Raw genomic sequence first — 27,041 nt, forward strand, 5'->3', positions numbered from 1 at the left:
CATTTGGACACTCAGAATACTTCTTGAAGAGCAACAGATACAGAAGTTTATTCAGGCAGGCTTAAAATGGTAATTCGGTTACAATGACATGCAGGCATCTCCCCCCACCCCTTACACACGTGTGACCCTGTATACACGGGGCGCCAGGAAATCATTAAATAATTAAATTCAAACCCAGAAATGGCGAGCGAGAGCTGGAAAGTTCTTGTGGCTTGGGAGGAGACCTTCCCCGGAGCCCAAAGAAGATGTCATTGAGGGCGTAGGAAGCCCGGAAGAGACTTCGAGCACAGTGGGGCTTTGTTTAGGCTGCTCAGCCTCCCCGCCTAACAGCTGATGTTTGGGGTAGCAAAGTAGAAGTCGCCGTTTCCCCACACGTCCTCCAGACTCCTGCCAGCCCCAGAGCTTCAATTCAAGTTGTGGTCCTTTTTGCTACAGTATTTTTGGTGTGGAATGGAGAGAGAGCATATGAGAAGGCATTTAAAGGGTGCTTAGAGGGTGCTGCCCACTATACGCAATTTCACTTATGTCTGGGGGGCCCCAGAATGTAACCCCTGCTCAAGTGGGGACCTGCACTTAAGTAGCTTTAAAATGGAGTCTGAACTCAGACTGCAGGTGTTCTCACATTGCTGGCGTGTGAGAGTGGAAAAAGCTGAAAGAGGGGCAAGGAGGAGGATATATAGCTACGCCCTCTTCCTGTCAGGGCACAGTGGGCGTGTGTCTCAGAGTTCTCTCTAGCAAATTTACAGGAAAAACTCTGTGACCTTTAGCTCCTAACATGTGCCTGTCTAGGAAAACAAGAATAGCTGTTTTGACTGTACTTAAATATCCCTGAGTTCTGGCCCCAGGTAGCCTGGTTAGGTGACAGCAATGGCTGTACATCACTTGAAAACATCACTGGATGATTCTCAGATGAATGCAGAAGCTGTTTGCAGGAATCTGAAGTGTTACGGAAATTCTCTCTTTAGTGACTGAGCTGTGATGATGGTTTGTGTTTTTGCAGCTGTTGTGAGGGGAAGATCCATGTATGGACTCTTCTCAAACTCCTTGTCCCTATGGCCTTTGCTGTCCCTCTAACTGATCAGGGGGATCTAGTGAAGGGGTGTGCCAGGGATTCCTTACTCTTGCAAATAGAGCTCCACACTTCCACCACCACAAGGGAGACAGTAAAACATCTCCCTGGTTTTTTTTGACGACAATCCCCTCATGACAGCTGGCTATTAATCTATGAGCCAATCATGAGAATAATGTTGTCACATAGATCAAATGAAACAAAGAGCCATTGCTCATTTGCTATGGTAATTCATGGAAATATACGCACATTTAACATTTGCCTGTCACCGGCTCTGAGTCCGAGATAAAATATACATGACAAGCTATACATATTGTAAAATTGGCAAGTATTATTTTAAGTAGGCTGGGAGAAATTAGGGGTGCTTGAGGATTTTGACTTCTATGAATTTTGAAGTGAAGTCCACTTGGACTAATGTGTGGATCAAAACCTAATTAACGTTCAGGCTTCACCATTCTCAGAATTTTGCAATACAGCTCTCTACTGAAAAGTAGAGGAACAGTGGAAGGAGTTGGGTATGTTTAGCCTGGTAAAGAGGACACTGAGAAGAGATATGAATGCCACCTTCAAATATCTAAAGGGCTTTCACATGGAAGATGGTGCAGGCTTGTATTCTCCTGCTCCAGAGACTAGGAACCGAACCAATAGATTCAAATCACAAGAAAGGCGATTACGACTAAACACCAGGAAGAGCTTTCCGACAGTAAGAGCTGTTTGACAGTGGTATGGACTCCCTTGGAAGGTGGTGGACTCTCCTTCCTTGGAGCTTTTAAAGCAGAGGTTGGATGGTCATCTGTTTGGGATGCTTTGAGATTTCTGCATTGCAGAGTGTTGGACTAGAATCAGGGGCCAGCAACCTTTTTCAGCCGTGGGTCGGTCAACCGTCTCTCAGACCTTGTGGGGGGGCCGGACTATATTTTGGGGGGAAATATGAATGAATTCCTATGCCCCACAAATAACCCAGAGATGCATTTTAAATAAAAGCACACATTCTACTCATGTAAAAATGCTCTGATTCCCGGACTGTCCGCGGGCCGGATTGAGAAGGTGATTGGGACAGATCCGGCCCCTGGGCCCTAGTTTGCCTGCCCATGGACTAGATAGCCCACTCTACAGTTATATGATTCTATGATTCAAAAAACATAATGAAACACATAAAAAACGGTATTTTAGGATAAAATACATTTATGAATGCTTACATACATTGAGATAAAGTGCAATCATAAATCTGTATTTTGTGATGAAATTCATGTAGAAGTACTTAAATATGAATTTCCTGGCATGTTTTAATTTTTTAAAAAAAATCATATTAATGTGGAAATGGGACAGGATGAATGAACATGTGCAAAATCTACATCAACTGGAAAGAGACTGCTTCATCTTTTCCTAGTAAAAAAACCCCTGCGCTTGGTAACACAGGCCTCAGTGAACTAGCAGGAAGCTGTCTTTGCTCTGCTTTCACTGCAGGGGGAAAAAACCATACACACCTCTGCATCATGCTTCTCTTTTTACCCCTTAGGTACGGCTTGTACAATCTGAATGGAATGGCCTGGCCCAATTATCCACCTTGCAGAGCTGAAAATTCCAGAGGTTCAGCAGCCTCAGAACACCCATTTCCTACAACAGGGTGTCCTGGGTCACTCAAGCCTATGTATCTCTGTGGGGGGAGGTGCTTAGGACCCAGTAGAATTCTTTCTGAATGACAGACAGTGCTTTAAAAGGCCAGGCAAAGCCCAGATGTGACAGCCTGTGCCATCCACAGCGAAACAGCAGTCACTACTGCAGCAGCAGCAGCAGCAGCAGCAGCCTCCCAGCCCCATTCCAGGTGCGGAGAATTCAACAGCAGCAACCCCTTCCTAGGGATTTTGTGCATCTCCTCTTCCTAGTCTTGGGCTACCTCCAGGGTGCAATAATTGCCTTGCTTAAGCTGTCTTCTCCCTGCAGCAGGAAAGGACTTTGATTCCACAAACAAAGCAGATCATTGTAAACAGGACAATAGTCCTTGTTCCCCCCGTTCATGGAGCTGGTACGAAAGCCAGCGGAGCATCACCGGTTTGCTGTCTAGGAAAATGGACATCACAGCAGAGCATGGAAAACTGATAAGCCTGTCAGCTCCAGAGAAGGAGGGGTGAGATCTGAAGCCGCTACTCCTGCCCTTGCTGGGAAGTTATGAAGAACTCACTGCTCTGGAGGAGACAGAAGTCAGAGATGCTGCTGGCCAGTGAAGGACCATCAGCCTCACTCGACTTAGGTGAGTGACTTCTTTGTGGGTCCTTCTGGGGAGGTTGTAGGTCTGAGACAGCATTGGGGCAAAGGCACATATCTCATCTGGTAAGGAGAAGTGCAATGGCAGATCATCTGCTCTGCATGCAGAAGGTCACCTGTTCATTTCCCAATATGCCTTAAACCCTGGAGAGCTGCTGTCAGTTAGTGCAGGCAAAATTGAGCCAGTTGGACCAGAGGTCTGACTCAGTTTATGGCAGTTTCCTATGTTCCTCAGCAATACAAGCCCCTTCCACTGAACGGGCTCCCTGGACCTTTTGAGGGAAATAGCTTCCTTCATCTTGTCCAGTTTCGTATCTGCAATGAATTGGGTGTGACATTCCAGAAGAGGCAGGGAAATCTAGAAATACCCTGGTACTAAGGCACAAGCAAAGCCTTTGCTTGAAATGCTAGGTCAAAATTGGCTCACCTGCATTCAAGGAGAGAGAGTAGAAACTGAAATGAGTGCAAAGAAGAGCGAAGAAAAAGGAAGGTTGTGATAGAAAAGCTGCTCAAGGGGAGAAATGGAAAGAACTGCCTTACCTTGGTGAAAAGAAGTTTGCAGTCTAAAATGACAATTCAGTAGTTGATACAGCAGCAAGGAATAAAGGGTATAAATGATATATACTTGTATAAGCCCTATAAACTGCCAAGTGGTAATAAAAGGAAGGTTTCTGATAGAAGCACCTTCCTGCTTTCAAAACTGGTGAAATCAATTATGGAGGTGATTTTTCAAGTTAGTTTGTTGGCTTGCTTCAGATTTTTTTTTATTTATACCCTCCCCACACACACTTTCCTACATCCTTTCTGCAAAGCAGTTTCATCCCCCTTCCTTGCAACCTGTTTTACAATTTATTTTATTGTAGGTCACTATTTGCACTTGCTTGATCTTTGTGGATCACCCCATTGTCTTATCTTACAGACACCATGTGGGAGGTTGCTTCAGAGGCTTCCAGATTATAATGCAATATATGCAGACAATGAGGAGGACTCTGAGGATAGCCACCAAGAGTCTCCAAAGCAGTTGTTTTTCAGCTTAAATGTTGGAGCCTGCCCTCTTGAAGATTCAGTACCATTCCATTCCTCTACCCATCCAGTCCCCACAACAGCCAGTAACTATTCTGTCGTTACTGAACGTAGCACTCATTGGGTTGTTTTTGGGGTTCCCATCGTTAGAGTGTTTGCCCTAAAAATGTTTTTGTACTTTTGTTAGCCTTGGGCCCTCTCAAGCCTCTTGGTGCTTCCCTCTTGTGTGTGTAGACGGTGCCATTTTGGCAACACAAGCAGCAGCGCTCAGAGCCTGAACATCAGAAATGGAGGGAACAGTTTTAAAATCAAACCTGAACATTGATCCCATTTCAGCTTATGTGGGCATGCCAAAGAACGCTCTAACACTTCAGCATTTGCCTCTTAAACATTTGAGTGAGAGCACTATCTGAAAGTGCACCGAGAACTGCTGGTGGTCCCAAGCCACAGTTTAACCAACCCTGCTCTAAGGCCCCCTTCACACCTGCAGCTTAAGAACCACCCCCACATGATGCACTCTGGTGTCTTAGGAGAGCATGTTATGGGAATAATGCAAGTACATGGGTTGGGGCAATTGGGTGAGTCCCTCAATGTGTTTGCATTATTCACACATCTCCCCCTGCCCCACTGCAGTTTGGGATTGCTTCATGCAGAAGTGGCTTCCAAACTGCTGGACTTGTAGCATTGTAAGAGACCCCAAAGGCCATCTAGTAAAGGGGTTTAAAGCATCAGAGACAAGTACACATGGAATGAGATACTGGAAGAATAGCCCTCGACCACCAGCTCCAAACACTTTTTCTGCTAGAGTCATTCACTTGACGGATGCTGTGGAGGTGGCCCTCAACAGAAGAGGAACAACTCACATCCGAGTGTCTCATCAGCACTGAAATTTATACCACAGGAGAATATAGTCCTCAATAAACTTATCCCAAAGGCAGTATTCTGTGGGACAGATTGCGGAGTTTGGGACTTGCCTTACCAATGAAAAAATGTGAGACACTTGCTTCAGGCCGTACAAATTCAAACAATTGCCTTCTGACCTCCATCATTCTGTACTGTTAGAAAGAGAAGGGTTGATCACAGCAACCAATGTGCTTTATATTGAAGACATCTGCCTGAATGATTTGGTATAGGAGCTGTGTCCTTTCTGCAAGGGTGAATGTTGAGGGATGGCAGGCCTTGCAAGCCGCTCTCCTTTAGGGAGGGGGAAACTGCCCCTGCAACATCTGAGATGGTCTCAAGCCAATCCTGTCTCACAGATCACACTCTCCCGCTCTGTGTGCTCTGTGCCAGGCACTGGCTGCTCTTGTGTTGTCACAGGATCATCAAGGGCCAGAGGCAGATTTACAAGTATGTGCAGAATTAGGGCCTAGTATGGCTGAGTACCCCCCAAAGTTACTAGTATACCTTGTTAACTGAGAGGGTACCTTTGAAATTTGACTTTGCTGAATTCCATACCCTCTGATGAAAATAGGGGCATCCTATTCCATTATTATTATTATTATTATTATTATTATCATCATCATCATCATCCCACCCATTTGACTGGGTTGCCCCAGCTACTCTGGGAAGCTACCAACATATATAAAAATATAATAAAACTTTAAACATTAAGAAACTTTCCTATACAGGGCTTCCTTCTAAAGATGTCTTCTAAATGTTGTATACAGTAGTTACTTATCCTCTTGGCTCAGGGGTTGCCTAACTCCATACCCTCCAACATTTCTTCAATGAAAATAGGGATGTCCTAAGGAAAAGCAAGACATTCTGGGATCAAATCAGAAACAGGGACGGCTTCTGTAAATCCAGGACTGTCCCTGGAAAATAGGGACACTTGGAGGGTCTGGAATTCCAGACTTTTAGTTGTGTTATTTCCACTTTTCATTTCTCCTACTTCTTGTTTCAAGCCAGGAAGCACTGGTCCATTAGGGCAACCAGCGTTGAGTCCTACCAAGCAAAATGTCAAGCAATTTTTTTAAGAACCCCCACCCCACCCGCCCATCTCAAAGCCACAGCCTTTCCTATCCCATACATCCTTCCATCATAATCTAAAGAGGTTCGGGGAGAAATTTCCATCAATCTCCCATTCTCTGACCGACCAGTTACCTCCCTCCCAGCTTTGGGTTGAGCCAAGCATTTGTCACCACCACAATTTAGTTTGTTTGTTAACTAGGAGTTTGTCCAAGGCTGATTCTGAGCAAAGGAGCAAGATGATGATGACAGCAGCATGGCTACAAAAGCAGAAGCAGAAGCTGCTGGCCTGCCTTGCAGAGAAGTTGCTGGGATGGTCTTGTCGCTGGGGTAAAGCCCAATATACCTAGAGCCCTCTCCAGCAAGTGTTGAGTTGCCCAGGCAACTCAATCTAAAGAGGAATCTTCTGCCACTGTTATTACTAGGCAGGGGAGAGAACTGTTTTGCTGGATCAGCAGACTATGCACCATTTCACACTAACCTTGCCTGTCTGGGAGAGAGGAAGAACAGTGTTTGGTCTCCTCCGGGCTCTGTGCATGTATGTGTGCGCATGGATAGACTGTGGCACTGGGCATGCCTGTGTATGAAAAAATACAGTTCTAGGTGTACCAGAATACATACAGGTCAGTGGAGGGGGGAGGATGCATGTCACTTACAGTGTGCCTCTGTGTACATGTTGTTAAAGACTGTGCTGTGGCTATGTTTTTGTAAGATAAGAGTATGGTGGCCAGGAGAGTGTTAATGAAGCTAGAAGATGCCTTACTAGACCCAGCAAAATTGCTAGGTGCAGTTGTATTTTTAGGAAGATTGGCTGAGTCCTCTCAAAAGCTTGCCTTCTGAATGGCTGGAAAGATCTGAAGGGGGTGTGAATATGACACTATTGATTGATATGAAATTGGCCATGTATTCAGGCAACATGGTCCTGTTTAATCCAAACGTGTCTATTAGTTCTTTTCAAGACAAGGGAAATCCCAGGTTGACTTTTAAGTACTAATATTTTTGGTTAAGAACAGCAGTGGAGCTAGGGAGGGATCCTCCCCAGCCCACCCACCACCCAGTGTGATTTTCCCCAGTCAAAATCCCTCCTCTCCAATAGAAAGAAGCATATGGTGTGTGACTCCACAATTTTTAATTGAATGCAAACGTTCAGGACAAATTCATGAAGGATAAGGTTATAGAGGGCTGCATTCTGCATCTGCTGTTGGAGAGTGTATGCCTCTGAATACCAATTGCTAGGGATCACAAGTGTAGAGAATGCTGTTGGACTGAGATCCTGCTTGTGAGCTCCTCATAGGCATCTGATTGGTCACTGTGATAATGATAAATCCTGAACTAGATGGACCTTTGGCCTGGCTAAGCAGAGCTCCTCATACAGTATGTCCTTAGGTGGAGCCCAAATCAAGAACTGGGGCCTGAACAAAATGTCATCATCGCTTATTAAGCCTCGGGCCATCCCAAACCATGTTTCCATGCCACAGGGAAGATGTTCCTTAGAAGTGTCCTAGCAACATTTCTGTCTTAATGTTTTGCCATCCTTTCAGGCATGGTGTCCCATGGTGTCCCATTACTTTGCACTGGGGGCAAAGAAAGAGCCTGCATTAGTATAGCCCTGTACCACAAAATAATCTTTGGGTCATCCTGTATCAATCATATGACCATAGCTCTGGGAGACTCATCTCCACACAAACAGAGGGTGAGAGAAATCGATAGGGCCATCTGTAAAGGCAGTGGTGAGCTTTGGGCTCTCAAATTTCAGTGGTGCCCTGTGCAGTGCTGAAATTTGGTGCTCTCCTGCCTCTCGTGCTCCATTTTACAGCATTGTTTCAGTGCTCCATTTTACAGCATTGTTTCAGCACTCCCTGCAGCACGGCGCCCATTACAACTGCACTGATGGCTCTACCCTAAATCCACATCTGCTAACGGCTAAAGCTTTCATTGTTATTGTTTACTACAGCAGACTTGACAGCTAATTTATACGTTACCAGAACAGTTGGAGGTTCCTTCCTCACGGGTGGAATTATCCATGCTGCTCTGGTAATGTGGGTCAGGTGAATAATGATACAGTTCTTTCCTCTACCAGCATTGATCTGCTCCTGGGGTTGACAATGCTGGCTTGGAAAGAAAGCATGTCATTTCCACAAACTGTCCTTGCTTCCTTCTTCCAGATGATTCGAGAGTGGCATGGAATTCAACATGCAGAAGCAGGGCTGGCCTGACACATTGTGCCGCCTGAAAAACCTCAAGATGGTGCCCCCTCACATTCCATATACAAAAGCAAACCAGGCTGGTGATTGAATTTGACTTTAGCACTGGTAATGGGACAGTGTCTTCCACTGCACCTGAGGGCAGCAGAATAGTTTAGGGGTGCAGGATATGTGTCACACACCACTCTCTCCTCCAAGCTCTGCCACCTGAGGCGACTGCCTCACTCTGCTTAATGGTAGGGCTGGACTTGTGTGGAAGGCGCTCCCATGCTCCCCTAGAACTGGCCTAATCATGAATGCTAACATTGTGTTTAGCCCTCAGTTTGGATTTCAAACATGGTACCTCATCACAGGGCGGTGGGGGAGGGGACTGAATAAGAGAATATCTGTAAAAGTATTACACCCTCCCCAAAAAATGATGGAAACAATAGAAGGGAGCACCAATGGCAGGGAGATTGACCTGACTTTCAGAGGTTTAGCTTGGCATCAGCCAAGTAGTCTAGCATAAATGAGGTTAAACTATAAAATCATTGCAAGCCTCTTCCTTAATGAGGTAGACACTGCAACTTTCAATATGTTGTTTCTTATGCTAGTTTGATAGGGGTTTTTGTGTGTGTGTGTGTGTGTTTTGTTGTTGTTGTTGTTTTGCTGACTTTACTGGATTAAAGTGTGGTCACTTCCAGGATTAGCTATCTAGAGGTGGGAATGAAGCCTCTCTCATTTTATTTCTTATTGATGGTGGATAGTGTGGGGTGCCTGGTGAATACCCCTACTGGAGACTGAAAAGGGAATATACAAGGATGAAGTCTAAAGCTTGTTTCTAAAAAAACTACTAGAATGAGGTATACATACAGAGAGAGAGACATACACACTATTCAGAGTAACAACACTGACAGTTTTGATTGAAAAAGATTCTAGGTTGAGATAAGCCATCCTCAACATTCTTAAGAGGGCGCGCGCACACACAGACTGCTTATTCTACCAGAAAGTGCCAGAGTCCAGGAAGATAGAGCTCATAGCAACCAGTGAGGAACTTATTCCACCTACTAAGATGATGTCACTGTGTACAGAAGAACCACCACTGCCTGTTCCCAAGAATGACCCTTGGGAGCATTTCCTTTCTTTCCTGAGGGGGAAATCAGCCCAGGGTGATTTAATACCTCCCGGATCAATTTCTGCTCCTGTGTAAGCAGTGATTTCATAATGCAGGCTTGTTAGGTTTCATTTTCTTTGCCCTGCATATAAAGGGGCTGGTCTTGCCCCTGTGGAAGTCAATGGCAAACTCTTCCTGACGTCACATTCTCAGAATAAGGGGCTCTTGACTGGACCAAAATGTGATGGGGTAGGAATTTTTTATTGGCTCTGTTAGATTAGCTGCAGGATCCAGCAGTTATCTGTATTCAGTTGAGGAAAGTTTTCCCAGGTTGCCATGGCTCTTTAGGTTATTGGGATCTCACCTGAGGAGATTCCATCCTCCACTTCAAAAATCTGCTAGCCTGTTAATCTGAAATTTGATTTCTGGATACACTCTTGGGTTTTGTTGGGTTTTGTCAACTGCAATAAGAAAATTGCTCAAGTAAACAGAATTAGAATTATATTGAGGCTGTGGCCTTGTCATGACCCTTCCTGTGCCAGTCCAGATAAATGTTTGCAGGAAAAAAGTTAGAAGCTAGCTCAACCACATGAATACCACCTTGCATCTTATTTACTGATGCCCCTCAAAGCCTTAACCTAGAGTTCATCGGAGAATGTGGTTATAATTGTGCTGCCATATTTTGAAAGTACCACACATACCAACCAGAGCAAGAACTTCCTGATGGTGCAAACTGTTCAGCCGTGAAACAGACAGTCTCAGAAGATAGTGGGCTCTCCTTTATTAGAGGTTTGTAAGCTGAGGCCACATACGTTGCAGGAGGGGACTTCCTACTTTGGCAGAAGGTTGAAGTAGGCAGTAGTGTCCCATGAGCTGGGGTAAGGTGAAACCTCAGAGCTGCACTCCTGACATCAGCATCACTGCCACTCAGAGGCATAGCATGGGCGGGGCTGGGGGAGCTGCTGCCCTGGGCATATTTTTTTCAGGGGGCACAAGCAGGTGCTCCCATGACAGGCCCCCTTATCAAGGCCAGAGCTGCAGGGAAGGAAGCCACAACCGAGCTGGGGCTTCAGGGCAGGGGTGGTGGCAGCACCTTTTGCTCATGGCCAATGAAGGGACACCCATTGGACCAGCCAAGAGGGGGAGGGGGGAGGGTGTTACTGCCGCTGCCCCATCATGCTTCTCCTCTCCTCTGTTTGGCTCCTCATGTGATGTCCCAGCACTGACATGCCAGAGCTCCACTCTTGGATCAGGCCTGGCCCAGGGCAGGAGAGGAGAGGCAGCTGCAGCATCACTATGTTTTTCCTCTGCTGGGCTCCAGTGTGTGAGGGAGCTGCACTGCAGCCCAGCACCACCAGATTGTCCAGTCCACCAGCAAACTATGCTACACCACTGAGGAGCAACTGCAGTCACCTCAATTACCTTTTAACAGGATGGATAAAGTCACAGTTGATTATTATAGCAATGAGCACCCCAGAGCTCCAATAATGGGAGGGGGAGTTAGGGGGCCCTTAACAACATCTGCATGCCCAACACCACCTACACAAAATTATGCCCCCTATAGTCTTCCAAAACAGCAACTGATGGGGTTTCCCCCTCTGACCTCCTAGTATTTAAACCACTGGAACGCCCTCACCTAGTTCACTGTGTGTCCTACTGATTGTGTCTCATCCCTACCCCATTATAGTCAATGTGTTCATTCTGTGTTCCAGTATTGCATGTGCAATGGTTGGTTCCTTCAAGCTACTTTGTCTCCCATTCGATTCTGGCAGCACATTCTGTTCCAGTCATTCCTATGTCACCAAGATTTGTTGTTCTTCACAGGGATCAAGAACTACCAGGAAGGAAGATGGTGGCAGTGACATATACTCTGAACATCCACAGGTACTTCTTGCTGCTAAGACACAGGTCACTTTGAACTAGACCATGGGGACAATGGTAAACAAAACTAGGATCAACTCTACCCAGGGTTTCGATGCCTTCTCTTCACTTGGAGTGTCCCAGTTTCAGGAGGCCATTGGCATTTTCTTCATGGTCATGCTGAGTGTCATTGCTTTGGTTGCCAACACAGCAGTCATGGTAGTCATCCTCAAGACGCCTTTGCTGAGAAAGTTCATCTTTGTCTGCCACCTCTGCCTAGTAGATCTGCTGTCTGCCATTTTTGTCATGCCGCTGGGGATCATATCCAGCTCCACCTGCTTCAACAGGGTATTGTACAGCATCGCCGAATGCCAGACTCTGATCTTCCTGAATGTTTGTTTCATCAGTGCCTCCATCTTCACCATCTCAGTCATCAGCATCGAGCGCTACTACTACATTGTCCACCCCATGAGGTATGAAGTCAAGATGACCACCGGGCTCGCAGTTACCGTTGTGGCTTTCATCTGGGTTAAGTCCATCCTCGTAGCTGCTTTGGCACTCGTGGGTTGGCCCCAAGTCGATGGGGCCAGCAGTGCCAGCAAGTGTACTGTGTACTGGAGCCCAGGTGCCCACAAGAAGATCTTTGTGATCATCTTCAGCACTCTCTGCTTCATAGTGCCCACCTTAATCATCTTTGCTGTCTATGGCAGCATCTACAAAGTGGCCCGGATCGCATCCTTGCAGCATGCTCCTGTCCCATCCTGGACTGCCACACCCAGACCAAGATCAGACTCCATTCACAGCCAAGTCACTATAATCACAACCAGGAATGCACCTCCCAGGCTGTCACCAGAACGCTTGTTTGGTGGGAATAAAGCTGCCCTCACCTTGGTCCTGATTGTAGGTCAGTTCCTCTGCTGCTGGCTTCCATTCTTCTCCTTCCACCTCCACTGCTCCATCAACTCTGTCTTGACCATCCCCAGTTATGGTGAGATTATTGTGACCTGGCTTGCCTATTCCTCCTTTGCTATCAACCCTTTTTTCTATGGGCTGCTGAACCGTCAAATCAGGGAAGAGCTGTCCAAGCTGGGGCGACACTGCCTCAGCAAGCCCCTAAGCCAAGAGCTGTGCATCTCCAGTCCAGAAGGGTCCATCCACGAGAATTTCCTCCAGTTCCTGCAGAGGACCAGTTGCACAACAGAGACCCGTTCTACGTATGTGAATTCCAGCCCTAGGAACACTTTGGACCAGACTACAATGGGGTTCCGGATCCCAGGACAGATCCCAGAAGAAACCAACTGACGAAACACCAGTGCTTTCAAGTCACTTCAGCCATCTCTTTCCACCTACCTTTTAAGTTAAGAGGGGAAGAACAGAAGGTTCAGTGTGCTGAAAGACCTGACCAAGCCTCCTTTAGGGAGGAATCTGAAATTGAACAATTGATTTTCTCTCTGAGAATAAATGTGATTAAACGGGTTGTTTGCTCATGGTTGCAACTGGTGGGATCAGAGCCAGGTGTACCATTAGGCTACTGTTGGCATCCACCTGGGGGAAGGGGGGGCACTGTGAAGGAGAGCACTCTCAACTATATTTGCAGACAGTAAGAGATAATATTGGAAGTGGAGGCCTTTCCACACTACCCATCTCCCAAAGTGCTTGTTGGTATAAGTGTTAAAATACTGGCTGGGCCAATAGTGCTATTTCTCCCCAACCACTGGGAAAGGGCAGGTTAAGTTTTGTCATGGATAGATAGTGAAGGCCGTGGTAATTTATTTATTTTTTAAAATGTGAGCTCCAGTGCTAGAGAGCATTCCTGCACAACTCCAAAAGTAATTGGAAATGGTGGGGTGCTTTTAAACCCTCCAAAATGGCATGGATAGGGAAGGAGGGATGTGGCATTTATCCTACACCACTGATACTAGAGCAGTTTGTTTGCGCTATGGCTGATGGGAGTTGTAGCCCTTATCAGCTGGAGTTAAGGAGAGCTGTAACAACCATGATCTGCACTGGATTCATAACTACAATGCTTTGGTTGAGGAGAAGAAACAGCATTTCTCCAACAATTCAGCGCTGTGGCATGGAAGCAGGGAACACAACTGCTAGGTGGGGAAATGTTCACTGCATCACACTCAACAAATGGACAACCACTGCATATGCCCTAGGCAAGAATAACTCTGGAATTCTGGGCACGGTAGTTTGTTAATAGTTACTGGGAATTGTAACTGTGTGAATCATGAACTACAGTGCCCAGAATTCTTGGGGGGGGGGAGGAATGAATGTGCTTTGAATGTGATTCAAAGGTATAGTGTATGTGCAGCTGTAGATACAGGGGGCAGAATCCATTGCATTTGCAAACAGATGCTTGAAAGGTTTGTGCATTAAGATGGCTCTTAGGACGGTTTTCTGCTGTTTTGCCATAAAATTATTCAAACTCAGATAATATAATCCAAGCCTTCAAAGCCACTTGCCCCGACTTTGTTTTGTGGCATAGGCAGAATGCGCCACTTGCCAATTAATCTTGGTCTTCCTAAAAAAAATGGCAGGGGGGTTGAGAAAAGTCTGTAGACCCTTCATTTCTTGTTTGTATTGAAGAGTAGGACAGCTATCAATCCCCCGGGGAAATTTAGAAAGTGAAGCTCTGTGAGGGAAATAGGGCCTCCCAAGAATTACCAGCATCCTTAGCAAACCACAACTCCCAGGATCCTTTGAGGGGAGCCATGATTGTTAGTGCTTTAAATGTATGATGTGAATGTGACTGCCCATAGTGTAGCAACACCAAGTACAGATTTTTCTCTGCTTTAGGGTTAGGCATTTTCAAAAAGAGGCACCTACCAGTGTTCTTAGTGTTGAGTGAGTGATTGGTGCTCACAGAATTTCTCTGTTTCCATGCTCTTTGTGAATAATCCTGGGTTTGTCAGAGATAGGACCATTAAGGAAAGAAAGGGAGGCGAACCTACACTGTAGGCCTTGTTCTCCCAATGAGGCCAAGTGAGAGTCAATTCATTCCAGCTGAGCAGAGCCATTGGTTCTGTGTAGCTGAATCCCTTGGTGACCTTGAAGAAAGTTCCACTGAAGCAAACACTTAAAGCAGGGGTGGACGAGGCAGCTCACAGCAGCCGGCTGAGTGAGACAGCGTAGTACCTGCCTGCCTAAAGGCACTTCTAGCAAGCCAGCCTTAATCTAAAGTGAAAGTCGCCTCTTGATTGGCTCCATGTGACAAATTCGGTCTGTCACAGTAAGATGCCAAAGAGTTGTTTGTGTCAGGGCATGACTTAGTCCTTAACTCATCAGTAGAGAGGCACTCCATTTGTTCCAGGGGCATGCTCATCGGGTGCTGTTTATATAAATCACAGGAGACGGAGGTGGTGGTGGTGATGTGGCTTAGCTGGCTTGGGCTGACTTTCTCACCAGCAGTGAGTTTTGGGTTATGTATCAAGGCTACAAACTTAGGCGCACAACCTCTCTCAGAGGAAGCCTCAGGTAGGACATGCTTTTGAGGAAACTTGCACAGGACTGGGCTTGTAGGCTGATGGTTCTGGTACAAGGATTATGAATATGACATGCCTTCAACCTCCCACAGGGTTCTGTCTTGGGCCCAGCCTTATTCAACATCTTTATCAACGACTTGGATGATGGACTCAAGGGCATCCTGATCAAATTTGCAGATGACACCAAACTGGGAGGGGTGGCTAACACCCCAGAGGACAGGATCACACTTCAAAACGACCTTGACAGATTAGAGAACTGGGCCAAAACAAACAAGATGAATTTTAACAGGGAGAAATGTAAAGTATTGCACTTGGGCAAAAAAAATGAGAGGCACAAATACAAGATGGGTGACACCTGGCTTGAGAGCAGTAAATGTGAAAAGGATCTAGGAGTCTTGGTTGACCGCAAACTTGACATGAGCCAACAGTGTGACGCGGCAGCTAAAAAAGCCAATGCAATTCTGGGCTGCATCAATAGGAGTATAGCATCTAGATCAAGGGAAGTAATAGTGCCACTGTATTCTGCTCTGGTCAGGCCTCACCTGGAGTACTGTGTCCAGCTCTGGGCACCACAGTTCAAGAAGGACATTGACAAACTGGAACGTGTCCAGAGGAGGGCAACCAAAATGGTCAAAGGCCTGGAAACGATGCCTTATGAGGAACGGCTAAGGGAGCTGGGCATGTTTAGCCTGGAGAAGAGGAGGTTAAGGGGTGATATGATAGCCATGTTCAAATATATAAAAGGATATCACATAGAGGAGGGAGAAAGGTTGTTTTCTGCTGCTCCAGAGAAGCGGACACGGAGCAATGGATCCAAACTACAAGAAAAAAGATTCCACCTAAACATTAGGAAGAACTTCCTGACCGTAAGAGCTGTTCGACAGTGGAATTTGCTGCCAAGGAGTGTGGTGGAGTCTTCTTCTTTGGAGGTCTTTAAGCAGAGGCTTGACAACCATATGTCAGGAGTGCTCTGATGGTGTTTCCTGCTTGGCAGGGGGTTGGACTCGATGGCCCTTGTGGTCTCTTCCAACTCTATGATTCTATGATTCCCAACAGAGGAAGCATTTGTGGAAGGAAGGAAGGAAAAATCCTAATGATGCTGAACCTGTGGCCCTCCAGGCACTGTTGACTCTATAGCAGCCATCATTGCTGACCATTGGCCATGCTGGCTGAGCTTCTGGGAGCTGGAGTTCAACAACAAATGAAGGGTCATAGGGTCCCCATCCCTGCCATAGTTACTATCCACACTTATATTAACTAACTTTTGTTCTTGGAAGCAAAACTTCAGGTTATTTCTGGTTTTGCATCTTATGTTCGATTAAGGAGTCCAGTTGCCTTTGATCCAACAAGGGAGCTCTATGTGCCAAAGCAGGCATCTGAACATGATGCAGATGCAGATCAGAAATGCATATAAATGTACACCGCCATCCACATCATGGTGCTCATCCATATCCCACCAGCCTGTTTCAGTGCATGCATCCCCACCAAGGACCACCAGCAGTTGTGAGCTACGTTGCCTGAGCCTGGAGCTGGATGCATGCCAATGCTCCTGCTTGATGGTTCCACCTGGTAGCTGATTATTTCTAAAGGGAGATGGCAGAATTAAATCTGGGATCGTATGCATGCAAGGCAAGTACCCATGAGCTGTGGTTGTTTCCTTTCTGAGTTCTTGGAGCCCTGCTTCAGTTTCAGCTGCAGGGTGGGGAAAACAGTCATCCATGGCTGGAGAGACAGGGCTGAGAATTTGAGAAAGGATCTCCACAAGCTCTCAGGAGACTAGAAAGGGGTGTGAGTGGGCATACTAATAATAGTGAAAGAAGGTAGCCTACTTAGATACTTCAGCATTAGAACACACTTGATTTTTCTCCCGTCTCCCGCCGAGTCGAGGGAAGATGGGCAGCTAGAAAACAGGCTCAACTTTCCCTTGCAAGACTGCTTTGGGCCCATCTCATGCTGAAGTCCCTTCTCCCAGGGGATGAAAAAGAGCCAGTGTGGTGTAGTGGTTAGGAGCGGTAGACTCGTAATCTGGTGAACCGGGTTCGTATCTCCGCTCCTCCACATGCAGCTACTGGGTGACCTTCGGCTAGTCACACTTCTCTGAAGTCTCTCAGCCCCACTCACCTCACAGAGTGTTTGTTGTGGGGGAGGAAGGGAAAGGAGAATGTTAGCCACTTTGAGACTCCTTAGGGTAGTGATAAAGCGGGATATCAAATCCAAACTCCTCCTCTTCTTTCCACCACATGCAACATTCATAACTATGGGGGGGGAGCTAGCAGGCCCCTTAATTAGGTCCACAAACTCCTCCCCATTTCAGTCAAAGAATGCCCCCAAACCCATATAGAAACACTTGCTAATGGGGGCAACTCCCTGTAAATTCAAACATGGCATGTAGAAGAAGTCTATGTAGGGGAAATGGTTGAAGATGCTGTGACTTTGCTCAGGGGTGGACTATGTTACTACACTGCAGTGCACCAAATGACCAACCCACCTCACTTTGCTTCCTTATGGAGATTTTCTCTGAATGTTGGTTTTTTAAAAATGGAAATCTGATTTCTGTAATTTGTTGGATCCAGCAAGCAAAAAAATAAATAATTCCAAAACAAAACTCCAAAACTTGTTGTAAAAACAAATAAAGCATTAAATGGCTGCTGGTGGGTGATTTTTCAATGACACTTTACCTCACTCTCTTGTCTTACTTACATGATTTGGGGACATGTACCCAAATGGAAAGCCCTCTCTGGCACAGTTGAATCACTGTAACTCCAATGCTTCCATTAGTATTTGATTAAGGAGAGATTAGGCTAACAAAGCATGGCTTATCTTTGGACAGCTAAATCTGTCCAAAGTCAGATCTGTGCGGTGACTGAAAAAAAATATAAAGCAAGCTATAGTAGTTTATGGTTCTTTCATTTAAAGCAGGCATGGGGCCCTCCAGATGTTGCTGGATTACAATTCCCATCAGTCCCGAGCATTGGTCATGCTGGCTGGGGATGATGGGAGACAGAGTCCAACAACATGGGGTGGCCCCAGGACTTCCACTCCTGTTTTAAAGCTCCTTCACTGGGAATTACACAGCCTCCCAGCCAGAGAGAGAAAGAGGACGATCCAGTGAGTGACAGCTAGCAGAAACTCCCAGCAGAATATCAGAGCACGCAAAGTTCTCCTATGTGTGAACTGCCAGAGCCCCATTGCAAAGAACATGTTGTCATCCTTGTCAAAATGCTGTCTCATTTTATGAGTACCCAAACAAAATATGTATTTGTGGAAACAGTAAAGCTAGATTAAAAGTAGGGTCAGGAAGGGAGAATATGGAACAGAATTTTGATGAGGGTGTCATGTGGACACTGAGAAAAAATTGCCCACCTGAGGTGCACTAACAAAGGCTTCCTGATACAACCAGGAGCCTTTTAACAATATTCCCTTCATTTTCCACCTAACAGTCACCTTTGAATCAGAAAGTGTGCATTGTGTTATAATTGCAGCACTTTGTTTGTAGAGATACAATTTCACCCATCAAGCTAATTCCAAAAGCCCTTTACAAGGTTGCACTGATTATAGTAAGCCCCATATTCATAACCTTGGTCCTGTTTTGACACATGCCCAAGAAAGGGGTTGTCTATTTATCCACTACTAGCAGCCTACGTAGCAAGATGCTTAATAATACAACAGCTGGAGAGAACATGGCCTTCAGAGGTGCCCTCTCACTTTATTATATCATTTCTTGAGCCACACAATTTACTTGTCTATCAGTTCTATGGAGCAATATCTTGTAAAATTCTCATGCCAAAGTTTTTGTGGCTTTTTTAAAAACTGCAATAGCCTACTGTCTTTTAGGAGTCCTGAAAGATAACTTTGGCCAGTTGATTGTCCCAGTACAGACTACATATTGTATGGAAGTAAGTCGTACTAATTTCAGATCCATTCAGATCCTGAGTGGATAAACTATTCACATGGGGATGCATAGCAGCAAGTCCCAGACTTGTACCTACCCTTCTCAAATGACGTTGAACGTTCTCTTGACTGGGTGTGTATGTGCATGCAATCTGCCGGCCCATTTTTGTTGTGGATATGCATATGGAGAGGGAGAATCGTGCATGAACATATCTGATTGCGTTCCATGTTCCAAATGCATAGGTAGGAGATGAGCTCAAGGCTTATATCTGCTGCCTCCTGCTTTGCTTTCACAGAATGTGCTTTAGGTTTAGGGGTGTGAGGAAGATAAAAGGCAGTGGTTCTTCAGATCCATGTCATCTTGCAGATCCTGTCCCCTTGTCACCCCGGATAACTCTAGAGGAATGCAATGATGCCACATACCCTTTGACCACTTTACTCCTTCCTATGATGTGCCGCCATTTGGAGATGTCGTGCTGGAGGAAGCAAGATGTTTTCCCCTTCGCCTTTGACCCTGGAAATAACTGAAGCTACATTCTCGGTTCCTTGCCGCTCAAAGGGCTTCAGCCAGTGCTAGTGGTCTGATCAAAGAGGTGCCTGGCTTTCATTGTCTCAGCCTCTGCTGGCACATTTATTAAAGCAGAAAGGCAGTGCACGCGAATAAAAGCTGGGTAGATGAGCACGTCCTAAGGCAAACATTGCAGAAGGCCTCTGAGTTAATAATATACAGCGTTGCAGGAAGGATTCAATTTTCCATAGCACAGTTGCAATTCAACAGCTCTGCCCTCTTCTCACCTGGGAGAGATGTGGCTGAGCAAGCAGCATTTGGAGGACAAAAGCACATCCGCAATATCTCAGGGCCAGCTCCCCACATCACTTTTTTATACAAGCAGGCCCACCTGAGGACACAGGCGTTTTTGTCATGTTGGAAGTTTTTCTAGTTTGGAAGACCAGAAGTATAATATTGTGAGAGTCTTCTGGGCTATTTTTGGGACAGAGGGGACAACAACACCCCTGAGCAGCCATTCCCATTTATTATTATTCTTTCCGCAGTAGCTACATTGTACAGCTCATCCCTGTTACTATGACCGGCTATTAGCAATGAATGGTACAGCTATGGCACAGGGATCACAGTGGTTATTGAAAGCATTCCACAGCATGTTAATGGCAGCGAACATCTATACTGGCAGAACAGCTCCATTACTACAGATATTATTTCTCTTGTAGTTTGGTTCTTGCTGCATGATGTTGAATTTCATGTGCATGGTGCTTTCTGCTCAGTGGGGAAGTCTAGTCTGTGTGAGTACCACCCCCCACCCCCAGGATTTCCCTCAAGCAGAACCCACAATCAATGCATCTGCCCGGAAAGTACATCAACGAATTTGCGAAATACTTTGCAATCTTGCTTTTTTCTTTCTACCTCTACCCCGGTCCTGTATCCTTCCTTCTCATTCTATCTGCTTGTATGTTCATTTAAATTATTTTTAGCCCCACTTTTCATTGTTCAACAACCACAGAGAGAGGAAAAACATTAAAATAGAAAACAAATTTAGTTTAGATTTAACTTAAAAAACAAAATCAGACAGTATATCAACACCACCAGCCAGGTAATGACAAAACTTTGGCAAATGCTAGGGTGAATAGCCATACATTATTTCTTATTGCTGAAATGACTCCCTCAAAGTTGGTGCCATTCACACTTGAGAGGGGAGGGCATTCTAGACATAGGACTCAGCTACATTAGTAAAGAAAAAGCATTTTATATGTGTTATAACCCTGTGACATCAGATGGCGCTGTGGAGTTTCATCTTTCGCCAATGTGATTCCTGACTTTGCGGTTTACAACGCGTTTTCCTGAAACGCGTTTTTGATGTGTCTAGATCCAGCCTTAGTGTACTTTTGCATGCCATTCTTTCCCTGATCTGATTATTCCTGTGTCTGTTTCAGTAGCCTGTTGATCACTATTTGTTTAGTTGTTTTTAGTTGTTTTATTAGTGATAACTTTTAGTTTGCGTTATGAGTGTAGTTACTAGGATAGACCATTCGGCAGCTGCATTCTAGTTTGAAAGGAATAAGCATTTCCTGATTATTTCCTCAAATACTGCACACACCTACAGTGAGTGGATAGTGGCAGGAAAAGATATAGAATGAAGCAGGAATAGCTAACCTGTGGGCCCTCTAGGTATTGCTGGACTCCAGCCCCCATCATCCATGCTGGTTGGGTGGTCTGAAAGGAGTTACAAACCAGCATGATCTGCCGGGCTGCAGGTTCCCCATCACATTTCTCAGCCATCTCTACTCACCACTGACCTAGCAGAAAGGAAGGCCCTGGAATTTATATCCAGGCAAGTACCAAACAGTTCCAGCAGGGGATGGTTGCCTTCTTCTGGCAATAGGCAGTTTTTGCAAGCTCTGATCCACCCATGAAAATGCAGTATTCCTCTATAGCAGCGTGCAACACTATCATTTCGCTCTGTCGGTTACACATGTCTGCAGCTGGCCCCATGAGCCCAACATGCTGGCAAGTAAACACCCCTTCTGCGGTTGCTGTGGCAACGGAGAGCATAAGGCAAGGGAGGGTTCCCATGTCTCTCATCCACATAGCAACAGGCTGCCCTCACTGAAGATGGCCTGGCTTAGGGCGCACTAGACACTGGCCTCGATGCCAAATGCTCTCCTAATAAGGCAGCTGCCATTCCTCCCTTTTGCCACCTCTCCTCTCCTCCTGCTCCCACATTTCCTTTGGCACATCCATCATGGGCAAGTTATTGAGACGGTCTAAGACAGGTGGCGTGGTGCTGAAATGAGAGGAAGGTGGCACTGGCGTACGTTGGCAGAGGCTCCATAGGCAGCCTTAAGAACATGGCAGCAACCTTCGAAGTGGTGGCCCCGCTCCCGCACCACTACAGAACTGTTTCAAGGGGCCAGTGCAGCTTTGTGGACAGAATGTCAGACTGAGAAGACGAGGCTCAAATCCCCATTCAGCTGCTGATGTCGCTGGGTCACTCTGGGGCAGTCCACTGCCTAACTTAGTCTGTGGATCCTAAACCTACTAAACAAGGGAGGAAATCCCATTGAACACAGTGGGACTCGCATCCAAGGGAACACATGGAGGATTGTAGTGAGAATAACATGCGGGAACCTCCCTGCATGCACCCACAAGGTTCTTTGAGGGAGGGAGGCAGGGAGTGATAGTAATATAATAAATAACCAGGCCCTGTTCTTTAACCGTGGCATACTGGGGTTTGTGTCTATAGAGTCCTGATACGTGGATGATCCTGCTATGCTTGATCCAGCACCATTTGTTCACAGTCGTAATGGTGAGAGCCAGTGGAAGTTTGTCCATTAGGGCGAATGGGACACCTCCCCACCAACACATCAGCCTGCTTTCAACCAGCCCCAGCTGTCTGCCTTCTTAGAACCAGGCTGTGAACACACCACACATTTAAAGCACACGACTTTCCCCAAAAGAATCCTAGGAAGCATGGTTTGCCACTCTCAAGAGCTACAGTCCCCAGCACCCTCAACCAACTACAGTTCCCAGGATACTCTGGGGGAAGTCATGCACTTTAAATGTATGATGTGCGCACAGTGTTAGGTCTCAGCGTTGCCCTTGTAGAATCCAGAAAGGAGGAGGAGGAAGACAAAATGTGAACTGGCCGACTATGGGCTCATTCAGACTTCTGTTTGTGCTGCAATTTCTAGGCACAGGTTTGGGACTTCCAGGCATGGGGCTGAAGAGGATTCTTTTTGTCCCACTGCTTTCCCTGGGAAAACCCGCAATTCACCGCTAAATCGTTGCAAATGTCAATCCACAGAAAATTGTTGGGAAATGTCCACTGGGTGGTAATTATTCCAAATCAATTAAAAAGTAGGAATCTGAATCATACTCCACAGTTGCTTCCCCCCTTCCCCAAATAAGGATTCTGACTTCTCCACAACAAACAAATTCGGTAAGTGAAGTTTTCTTCAGCATTCAGTGTTAAGAGCAGAACAAGTTTCACCTGCCCCTTTTCCCCTTGCTGTCTTGCATCTGGTTGAAAGGCCAGGTGCCCAGCCACCAGGTGGGATGGTATCTGAAGAAGTGTGCATGCACACGAAAGCTCATACCAAGAACTGACTTAGTTGGTCTTTAAGGTGCTACTGGAAGGAATTTGTTTTGTTTTGACAGGTGGGATGGGTTAGGCAAAACACTGAATAAGCCTTTTCTTTCCCTTTTTATTCAGTCATATAAATAGCCAGAGGGGTGCGTGTGCCTAATTCAAATGTATACAAAACCCTAATCACATTACCCTCTGAGTTGACAAAGTTTGCATTTTTATTAAATCAATCATAAGTTACAAAGGAGGAAAAAATATAGAATTATATGTACAGCATTTTCAAAAACAAGCCAAAGAGGATCATGGGATAAGAGGTGGGACATTCCTTGGAGCAGCCAAAAATAAAAAGGGTTAAAAAGAGATAGAAGCTTTTTTTTTTTTTTTGCCAGCGAGTGATGCAGGGAAGTGAGAGAGATTGGGACCAGCCAGGGAACAAGGCGAAATGGACAACTGGTTAGATTGGTTTGTAGGAATAGGAAATTTTGGCTCCATTCCCCTGTGTTTTTGTGGAATCCAAATACTGGGATGCCTCAGTGCTGAATTACACAACCTGAGAATTTGACGCATTCGATGAGCATTCCCCAGCTTGGTTGCCTCTGGCCAGAACTCCTGTCAGCCCCAGCCATGATGGGAACTGTAGTTCAAAGCACCCGGAGGGCACCAGCTTGAGGAAAGGCTGCAATAAATACATGAATCTGCTGAAACTATTTAATCAGAAGTGATCAGTGCCTAAACAGGTGTAGGTAGTCTACTCTATGCTACCAAATCAATGTATAACTGAGGGCAAATCTGAGATCCTGTTGCTTCTTAGATTGTAAAGGTACTACTACACCAAATCAACCTCAATTGTCTCCTTTTTGCAGCCTGTTTGGCTTCTTCTTTTTTCCCCCCCGACAGCTTTGATTCAGTAAACCAGTCCCAACATAATCAGGGTTGAGTGCAGCCTGTGATTCCTGAAGGAGCACGGAGAAAGCATTGGCTATGCTGCAAAGATGTGCTTCTCAGTGACTGAGATGAGCCCCCTGCACAAGATTCCCAGGCAGTGGGGTTTGGGTGAGGCTTCTGTGCCTTTGTCCCTGCCATGTTTAGCAAATCCAGTATTATTTATCTACTCATTCATACCATTTATACCCTGCCCTTCCTCCCAAAGGAGGATTTATTTTATTGCCAAATAGCAAACAATATTATACAAAAATAGGAGAAGTATATGCACATTTGTATGATTTATGCTGGTCATAGAAAAGAGCTTTCCAGAATTTGCATCGACCGCATGCAGAATTTCAATGTTTTGTTTTTGGTATGCATTTACTCCAAACAGGCTTGTGACTACTAACCTTTGCTTATCATGAGCCAACTAGTTCATGGCTACAAGCAGGGCCAGAGCCAAGTTGAGTTTTTGCTGTGTTCGTTTCATCCGTTTTCTCCAGGTCTGTTCAACAATCACCTTCCGCTTAATGCCTTATAAAGTGTTGACAGTGAATTGTGCCGTCTTTTGACTGCAGCAATACAACCTGTCAATTAGCCAACAATCTGACCCACTTTGGTGAAGCCACACCAATTTGCAAACCAACTAAGAAATTAGCCATGGAATCCTTGGCTATATGGTACATTTAATCCATGGGGATAATTTTTTGGGGTGAGGTTTGGATGAAATATATGCTGTTGTGATGGCCGTCTGTTTAGGACACAAGTGTAAATGCCAGACATACATGTTGGTAACTTTAACCAGAAATCACCAAGATGGGCATCTGCTTCAACCTGAGGTCTCAGGGCGCCACCTCTTGATTCTCATGGGCATGTTCTGACTAAACAAGTGCCTTTACAATACTGATAACAAAGAGAACAAAATGTGGCAGAATTTACTAAGGCTGCAGTCCTATATTCACTAATGAGTGACGGAAGGGGTAGGGGCTTATTTCTGGAGCAAACTTGCTTAGGATTGCACTGCAAGAGATGAGAGCAAAATTAGAAAGCACTTATTGGAGATGTCATCCCATGACAGCAAGAGATAAACCCAAAGATGAGGGGCATGGCAAGATATCGCACATCCTGCCAGAAATATATGAGGACGGATTTCTGCCATAAAGTTAAATGAGGGGAGATGTCACCCATATACAATAAGGTGACCAGCTGGGATTGCCAGTGCTGGAAGCTCTTACCTTGTAACAGATAGGGAATATTTATAAAGAACTGCTCTGTTTCTCAGTGAGGAAAGACAACTATATGCCTCTGGTCTTCCCATGGGCATCTGAGTTGGCCAATGGGTGAACATAATGTTGGGGTGGATGGGGCTCCAGTCTGATCCAGCAAATTCTTGCATATGCTGTGCCAGTTCATGCTAAATATTAGAGGGATGTCTGGTGAAAACTAATTCCCTTCAACCACTTGTAGGAGGTCAGGGGCCAAGCTGAAGAAGAAGAAGAAGAAGAAGAAGAAGAAGAAGAAGAAGAAGAGGAGGAGGAGGAGTTTGGATTTGATATCCCGCCTTTCACTCCCTTTAAGGAGTCTCAAAGCGGCTAACATTCTCCTTTCCCTTCCTCCCCCACAACAAACACTCTGTGAGGTGAGTGGGGCTGAGAGACTTCAAAGAAGTGTGACTAGCCCAAGGTCACCCAGCAGCTGCATGTGGAGGAGCGGAGACGCGAACCCGGTTCCTCAGATTACGAGACTACCGCTCTTAACCACTACACCACACTGGCTCTCACAGTCATGAAAACCCCATCCTGTATTCTAATCCAGCTAAAATGGAACTCATAGCCAGCTTCATATATTAGGAGAGAAGTGCTAGACAAAAAAACCAAAAAAAACACTGAAGAATTTCCTTTTTGGTACATTCTGTGATTTCTAAGACATGCACAGCTTCCAGTTCTACAGAAATCAGAACCCTTTTCCAGTTCTGCTCTTGGAAATGCAACCCACGAGAGATAGTAGCATAGCATGTTCTCTGTTAGGATCACCAAAGGTCTAACAAGCTCTAGCCAGTGCCACAGTCGAGATGGGACCTTTCCCAAGACCTCCAGCTCTATCAATACAGTACAAAGAATTTGAGTGGGGTTCCAATTGTCTTTAAGTAACATATTTTCCTTAAAAAAAGAAAACATGTCAAGAAACCAGATGGAGAGAGAACCTCTTCATCTTCATTGCTGAAAGCAATCAGGAAGGTTTATGGAAGGTAAAGGATAATAACACTTTATAGCAGAGATTTGTTCCACGGAAGCAAAACTATGAGGCTTAATTGCTCTTACCCATGATAGACATATCTTTAGCCAGGATAGGGTGGGAGCTCTGCAGAAGCACCACTTCCCTGACTGTCTCATGGCCAGCACTGCTTTCAAGAGCTGTCTCGGTTATCCTCTCCCACATACACTTCCTTTCCTGCACATTTGGCTCCCCCCCCTCACCTCTTTCCCCAGGTAGTCTCGCTTTGGAGCGGCCCGACGCTGATGCCATCTAACAAAGCGTGTGAGGGTCCTCCTAAGGTTTCCCCTCCCTGCCCCACCTTCCTGTTTCAGTATGGGGAGAACTTCTGCCTCTCAGCCTTCTTGCTGGCATTGGCTGTCGAGATCTTGGTCGTGTAGGTGGCAAGGCTGCCATTGTGACCCGTGGCTGAGGAAGGCAGCGTCAAGAAGGGGACAGGTTTCAGGCCAATGAAGTTGGAGAGGGAGATGGCATAGGGGGCACCAAGCAAGGCTGGGGGAGGCGCGGCCACTGCTGTCAGCGTTGGGGCTGGCGAAGGGGTGAGGGGCTGGGAGAAAGTCATGCCGAGGTCAACGGGGGGCGTCTGGGAGGTAGATTTGGCCGTCTCTAAACTGAAGAACAAGAAGGGAGAAAGAATGAGACTCGTGCGTGCATGCACAATTTACACATACAAATGCAGCATGTGAGGACATATACTTGGACGTATATGTGCTGTTATATGCATGTACAAGCTTGCACATGGAAAAATATGCATAGGTGTGGGCAGATATGTGCAGTTTGTATAATACATACATACAAGTATGGATATGCACACGCACACACGCGCACACACAGGTAAGTGTTTGAGCTGACATGTGCAAAGGAATAGGTACACACAAA

The 27,041-nt window shown here is 45.8% G+C and overlaps 2 protein-coding genes across 4 annotated transcripts in view; one reads left to right on the forward strand and one right to left on the reverse strand.

Annotated features, from left to right (window-relative positions):
• Positions 1-2,580: 2,580 nt before the first annotated feature.
• GPR62 (G protein-coupled receptor 62) lies at positions 2,581-12,962 on the forward strand. Of its 2 annotated transcripts, none has more exons than XM_081850493.1 (2): positions 2,581-3,320; positions 11,450-12,962. In XM_081850493.1, the coding sequence occupies exon 2, from the start codon at positions 11,552-11,554 to the stop codon at positions 12,785-12,787; it is 1,236 nt and encodes a 411-aa protein (XP_081706619.1). In that variant the 5' UTR covers positions 2,581-3,320; positions 11,450-11,551; the 3' UTR covers positions 12,788-12,962. The 2 variants fall into 2 exon arrangements, with proteins under 2 accessions (XP_081706619.1, XP_081706618.1); XM_081850492.1 differs by lacking the exon at positions 2,581-3,320 and adding an exon at positions 9,735-9,874.
• A 10,202-nt stretch (positions 12,963-23,164) lies between these two features.
• PCBP4 (poly(rC) binding protein 4) overlaps positions 23,165-27,041 on the reverse strand; it is a gene marked incomplete at its 3' end in the record, with an annotated part of 40,174 nt that continues 36,297 nt past the window's right edge. For both annotated transcript variants that reach the window (XM_081850488.1, XM_081850487.1), the window contains exon 13: positions 23,165-26,773. In XM_081850488.1, the coding sequence (XP_081706614.1) occupies positions 26,473-26,773 (301 nt within the window). The remainder of the gene's footprint in view (positions 26,774-27,041) is intronic.

This window comes from Podarcis erhardii (assembly GCF_964252035.2).
Source record: "Podarcis erhardii genome assembly, chromosome: 2".
Classification (NCBI taxonomy): domain Eukaryota; kingdom Metazoa; phylum Chordata; class Lepidosauria; order Squamata; family Lacertidae; genus Podarcis; species Podarcis erhardii.